Source organism: Argentina silus (assembly GCF_951799395.1).
Source record: "Argentina silus genome assembly, chromosome: 6".
NCBI classification, from domain to species: Eukaryota; Metazoa; Chordata; class Actinopteri; order Argentiniformes; family Argentinidae; genus Argentina; species Argentina silus.
In genome coordinates, this window is record NC_139660.1 from 904479 (window position 1) to 911500 (window position 7022).

Consider the following 7022-nt stretch of genomic DNA (forward strand, 5'->3'; position numbering starts at 1 on the left):
TTCTAATAAAGTGCTCAGTGAGTGTATTCGGAAAGTATTCAGACCCCTTCACTTTTTCCACATTTTGTTATGTTACAGCCTTATTCTAAAATGGATTCAATTCATTTTTTTCCTCATCAATCTACACACAATACCCCATAATGACAAAGTGAACAGGTTTTTAGAAATGTTTGCTAAATTATTAAAAATAAAAAAGTATTCAGACCCTTTGCTATGACACTCAAAATTGAGCTCAGGTGCATCCTGTTTCCATTGATCATCGTTGAGATGTTTCTACAACTTGATTGGAGTCCACCTGTGGTAAATTCAATTGATTGGACATGATTTGGAACGGCACACACCTGTCTATATAAGGTCCCACAGTTGACGGTGCATGTCAGAGCAAAAACCAGGCTATACATCTGGGGAAGGGTACAAAAAAAATATGCAGTATTAAAGGTCCCCAAGAACACAGTAGCCTCCATCATTCTTAAGTGGAAGAAGTTTGGAACTACCAAGACTCTTCCTAGAGCTGGCCGCCGGCCAAACTGAGCAATAGGGGGAGAAGGGCCATGGTCAGGGAGGTGACCAAGAACCCAATGGTCACTCTGAGTGAGCTCCAGAGTTCCTCTGTGGAGATGGGAGAACTTTCCAGAAGGACAACCATCTCTGCAGCACTCCACCAATTGGCCTTTATTGTAGAGTGGCCAGATGGAAGCCACTCCTCAGTAAAAAGCACATGACAGCCCGCTTGGAGTTTGCCAAAAGGCACCTAAAGGACTCTCAGACCATGAGAAACAAGATTCTCTAGTCTGATAAACAAGATTGAACTCTTTGGCCTGAATGCCAAGCATCATGTCTGGAGGAAACCAGGCACCACTCATCAGCTGGCCAATACCATCCCTACGGTGAAGCATGGTGGTGGCAGCATCATGCTGTGGGGATGTTTTTCAGCGGCAGGGACTGGGAGACTAGTCAGGATCGAGGGAAAGATGAACAGATAAAAGTACAGAGAGATCCTTGAAAACCTGCTCCAGAGCACTCAGGACCTCAGACTGGGGCAAAGGTTCACCTTCCAACAGGACAACGACCCTAAGCACATAGCCAAGACAACGCAGGAGTGGCTTCGGGACAAGTCTCTGAATGTCCTTGAGTGGCCCAGCCAGAGCCTGGACTGGAACCTGATCGAACATCTCTGGAGAGACCTGAAAATAGCTGTGCACCGACGCTCCCCATCCAACCTGACAGAGCTTGAGAGGATCTGCAGAGAAGAAACTCCCCAAATACAAGTGTGCCAAGCTTGTAGCGTCATACCCAAGAAGACTTTAATCGCTGCCAAAGATGCTTCAACAAAGTACTGAGCAAAGGGTCTGAATACTTATGTAAATGTGATATTTCAGTTTTTTATTTTTAATAAATTAGCAAACATTTCTAAAAACCTGTTTTTGCTTTGTCATTATAGGGTATTGTGTGTAGATTGATGAGGAAAAAAATAAATTTAAAAAGTGAAGGGGTCTGAATACTTTCCAAATGCACTGTAGATCACCTTTCAACAGATCTGTTAAACATCATTATAGTCTGCTTCATAATGAATGTTTAACATCATTATAGTCTGCTTCATAATGACATCATTATAGTGTCATTGAGTGTTTCTTTTATACTGATTTATTCTTATTCTCTCTCTCTCTCTTTGTCTCTCTCTCTGTGTCTCTGTGTCTCTCTCTCTCTCTGTCTCTCTGTGTGTGTCTGTCTCTCTGTGTCTCTCTCTCTCTCTCTTTGGTCATTTGGCAGGTAAATCTGTAAGTCTCACCAGCCACTTTGGCAGGTAGCCAACAAAAGTTTGTGAATACTATGCTTCAATTTAAAAACACAACTGGTGCAGTCTGCGATTCTGGTCACCGTCGACATTCCTGCTGCTCCTGCCTCCTCCAGCTGACTGTGCATCTGGGCATCTCACTCACGCTTCTCCTGACTTTCAAACCAACCCCAGAGTCTATGAGCTTTCTTAGTTACAACCTGAAATAAAGCATTACATTAAAATTCAACCACACACACCAGCCACACAAGGCGATGCAGGGGGACATGCAGAGGGACACACGTTTGATACCATTCCTCATACCATCCATTCATTACAACGAGCCTGTCCTCCGATTTCTACCTCCACCAGCCTCCCCTGATGAAGCATTACAATACCTTAGATAGTTTCTGGTCATGCAATCCTTCTACAGAGAAGATTATCTTAGGCTACTAGGCTAGAGAGCACACTAAGACAGATTCTGAATCTGTCTTGTAGTGAAAACCGGATTGATATCATCATCATAAACATGTTAATGATGATACTGCATTAAGTAAACTCATAATCAAATGGGCAGATAGTTCAAGTGACAGATGGGATGGGAACAGTCATCGTAAGTAAAACCTTTGATAAGAACAAGTGCAATCGGCAGTCACAGTGCTGGAGAAGGAAGAAACTTTTAGTTTTATTCGTGGTAATGTAGGGTGTTAGGGGGTGGAGAGGTCTGAGGAGGAGGAGCCCAGGTGTACCCTAAAGAGACGGGTCTTTAGTCTACGGTGGAAGATGGGAAGTGACAGTGATGTTCTAACCATCCTGACACAGTGGTGCCCTGACTGTCCTGACACGCAGTGATGACCTCACCATCCTGACACACAGTGATGACCTCACCATCCTGATACACAGTGATGACCTCACTATCCTGACACACAGTGATGACCTCACCATCCTGACACACAGTGATAACCTCACCATCCTGACACACAGTGATGACCTCACTATCCTGACACGCAGTGATGACCTCACCATCCTGACACACAGTGATTATAGAGTAGAGTAGACAGAGTAGATGAGAGTCTTTGATCGCCAACGACATTGATGTTAAAAAACTAAAGCGAAAGTTAAAGCGTTATGAAGTTCCTCAGCGAATTCAGCGTTTTAGCTGTATTCTTTGCCCTGACACACAGTGATGCCCTCGCCAAGTTCTGCCATAACCACACCCCCGGTCGGTTCACAGTGATGACCTCACCATCCTGACACACAGTGATGACCACACCCCCGGTCGGTTCACAGGTCTACAAACCGTACCATTGGATAGCATTGTTTCTCCGAGGTGAGATCAGTGATGCTATCCAATGAAATCAGTTTGTTGAGCTGTGAACCAACCAGGGGTGTGGTTATGGCTAAGGCTGGGGCCTAGGCAACTCCTTCTGCTGCGACTTACATTAAGCTATTTAAAGGGCTTTTGTCATTTGATCCCTGGCTGTTCCCCTGCCAGGTGTATCGATGGACATGATTAGCATAAAGATTACCTGCAGGGTTTTGGACATGATTAGCATAATTGATTGCATTTACTGTATATAGCACCTTTCTAGACACCCAAAGCGCCCACACTGTAAGAGGGAGAACTCACCTGATCACTACCAACGTGTGGCACCCACCACCAGCAGCCGCTAACAAAAAATGTTATGAGTGTGAATGGGACCAAGAGACAAAGTTAAACATTGCATGGCCAAATCACCTCAAATCATATTTCTGTTGTTAGTTACTTTGAGGTGATTTGGCCACAAATGTTTAAGTTTGTATCCCATTCACACCCATTGTTTTTTTTGTTAGCGGTGGCTGAAGTCAGCTGAAGTTAGTAGTGGCTATTTAAACAACTCTGAACCCTGGATTATAGTTTCTCCTGACCCATGGATTACTTACTCAGGGTAAAGAGCCATCTGACTATAAGGTGTAAAAAAGGGAATTATCCCTTTAACTCACTAACTGCCAAATAAATCCGGAACACTCACCACCTAGAGTTAGAGTGCCAAATGTTTTATGTGGTATTTACCTAGCAACAATACTTTGATTGGCTACAAAATGAAGCACCATAATTGGATTGCATGCATTCTTGGTGAATAAATTGTTGACAATTTGGGCGACTTCATTTACCCTCGGCAATAATCAGTTAATGCCCGACACATCGGCTTCAAGCCACAAATCTTACCTGCAGGGTTTTGGACTTGGCGAAGGGGGAGGAGCACGCCTCCAGAAACTGATGCTCATTGATGCCAACCTCCTGCATGTAGGCCTCCAACAGCTTCTCCACCTGAAAGCATATCGACACGTCTTACTGGGAAGATAATGTGACATTGCTGCCATTCTGTTTCCCCTGAACTGCCTGAAACATCTACTTTTGTGGTCATTTTCCCGGAAACAGATTAAAGGGTTTCTATTTATAGTGAGGTGGCTCCTTCCCCTGAACGTAGTTTATGGCCCGGACAGGCTTTAATTCATGGTTTAGTGTTGTTTGAAGTAACCACTACTAACCTCAGCTAACACCCGTAACAAAACAAACTGGGAGTGATGGGGGCTTTAAAAACTATTGTTCAACATTTGTGGCCACAAAATGAACCCTCTGACATGGTTGGAAGTTACTTTGAGATGATTTGGCCGCAGATGTTTAAAAAATGTTCAGCCTCCATCACTCCCATTGTTAGCGGTGGCTAAAGTTAGCTTAAGTTAGTAGAGGCTATTTAAACAACTCTGACCCATGGATTACAGTTTCTCCTGGCCCATGGACTACAGTTTCTCCTGGCCCATGGACTACTTTCAAGGCAATGAACCATCTACTATAAGTTGAAAAATCCTGAACCAACCCTATAAGCATCTTCAGTGATTCAGTGAAATGATTCTGTGTCCGTGAAACAGCCCCTTGAACATGAGACACTCTGAAACCCTTCTCATAAGCAACTTGTTGCATTTCATACTCATGTAAAACAAGAGGCTCTGTAAAACACACACACACACACACACACACACACACACACACACACACACACACACACACACACACACACACACACATTTTAGTACTTTATTCGGGTTCACAGTAAAGCATTACATCATTAGAACCCAGACTCACCAACTGCTTGTACTGCTGATGGATTTCTGTATACGTGAGTTTATTTTCATCCTCGTCATCAAACACTGGAAGAGAATGCAGTTGATGAGCGATGCAAACCTAGTTATGATATGGACTGAGTCATAATACACAAAGCTCAATATCTAATCATAATGCAATGTTGGGGTTCAACTATCAGATTAACTGCATTTTGCAGCAGCTTGGTGGTAGTTAAACTACATTCAAATCCTCATAGTTTTTCCTGTAGTTAACTACCTTTGTAGCAGTGCAGTAAACTGCTGTCACTAATCACTACATTTCCCCAAAAGAAAACTAAATAACTGCGGAATTTAACTCTTATTCCAACACTTGAACTTCAGTTTCCCTCCTCTTTCTCCCCACCTTGCTCCACCTCACAAGTTTTCTCGTTTGTTGGATAAAGTAGCTTTAGTTATATTTCTCTCAAGGGGAGCTTTAGTGTAGTTCAACTTGTTTCCTTGTAAAGTCATTGGTAATCTAGTTAAATACATTGTCAGAGTAGCTTCCCCACTGACATAATGATATTTAGCGTCTTAGCCTCAGTTTACTGCTGCAATTTAAATGAATAATTAATTATTATTCATGTCGTGAGGGACTTGTTGTTAAATATCATTTTACACTAATTCGGATATGAATTGGACCAGGTTGCTATGGGTTCTGGTACCGCACCGTTTCCGTAGTGTAGTGGTTATCACGTTCGCCTCACACGCGAAAGGTCCCCGGTTCGAAACCGGGCGGAAACATGGTTATTGTTTTGGTGATGACATCGTTGCAACGCCAAGCTGCGTTTCTGCCAGCTTGAAACGGTGACACCAACAGCCGCGCTTGCGAGTGGCCTAAATAAGGAATGTTGTCTAATTCACTGGATGAGCTAACCGCCTGGATTAACGTTACCGTGTTTGTTCGGTGTGAGCTAGCCGGAGCTACAAGCCCATTAACGCGTTGTTGCTGCGATATGACGGGAACCTGACGGTGCGGTGCGGTCGGTCGGTGCGGTGCGGTGCGGTCGGTGACTCCATGCCGAGAAACGTAAACAACGGCGGAAAAAATCACCGCTCCCCCTTCCGCCAAAACAACGCGTAGTACCGCGCAGTAAAAACAACTGAAGCTAACGCGGCTAACCAACAATATAGCTCATGTAACTGCCTAGAATAGTTGTCGCGTTGCTCTTTGCAGCGAAATCCCAAAGTACATGACATAACTTTACCTGTGCATTTGTTTTCCATGAAGTCCGTCACAGGAATGACCCATTCCGGACTTCCCAAATACCCTGCGATGCTCTCCACCACCCACTCGCTGTCCTCAGCCATGATGCTGGCTGGCTGGCTAACTAAAACAGCTCGCAATGTTCTTCAGGCGAGGAAACGCAAACCTGAAATTGTACAAAGATGCACAGTTAAAGTCCAAGAATGTAGACATTTGTCCAGATCTCGTCTAGTCCATATTTATTCCGTCTGTAGCATGCGTCGAAGGCTGCAGGACATCAGAGAAATGCGCACTCATGAATTTCCAAGTGGTCGAAGAGTGAGTCGACACATTAATCGGTCCCCATGGTAACCGACTACGTCAGCGTTTGGCGATCCGGGACCTGGCAGCTCACCTGCGAGGCGATCAGCTGAGGTTGATGATCAGCTGAGGTTGATGATCAGCTGAGGTTGATGATCAGCCGAGGTTGGAAGGGTCATCGATGATCAGTCAGTGACACAGATTTCATAATAAATTAATAGACACACACGTGTTATCATTGAAATAAATCTGCCAAGTGTCCCATATCAGTACAGGATATCTGCACTGTTAGACTATGTATCACAGTGATAGTTGTGAAGAAAACAGGTTGTCTATGTCTGTCTGTCTGTCTGTCTGTCTGTCTCTCTCTCTCTCTCTCTCTCTCTCTCTCTATTCTCTCCTCTTCTTCTTCACCATCTGGCCTGTTTGTCCGTTGGTCCAGGAAGTCAGAACGTGCACACGAGTTCTAATCTATCCAGGTATATTCTCAATCCTATCTAGTTTATAGGATTGAAAAGGTCCTGCATCTCTGTGAGAAGGCGTCCAAGGGCTCTGATGGACCAGAGCGATGCAGGGATTAACGGCCGGGTCAAGATA

The 7022-nt window shown here is 44.2% G+C and overlaps 1 protein-coding gene across 3 annotated transcripts in view; it reads right to left on the reverse strand.

Annotated features, from left to right (window-relative positions):
* Positions 1–6426, reverse strand: part of cfap36 (cilia and flagella associated protein 36) — an 18283-nt gene extending 11857 nt beyond the window's left edge. For all 3 annotated transcript variants that reach the window (XM_083671469.1, XM_083671468.1, XM_083671467.1), the window contains exons 1-3: positions 6127–6426; positions 4902–4966; positions 3984–4085 (exon numbers count right to left, since the gene is read on the reverse strand). In XM_083671469.1, coding sequence (XP_083527595.1) covers positions 3984–4085; positions 4902–4966; positions 6127–6229 — 270 coding nt within the window. In that variant the 5' untranslated portion in view covers positions 6230–6426. The remainder of the gene's footprint in view (positions 1–3983; positions 4086–4901; positions 4967–6126) is intronic.
* Positions 6427–7022: the final 596 nt, after the last annotated feature.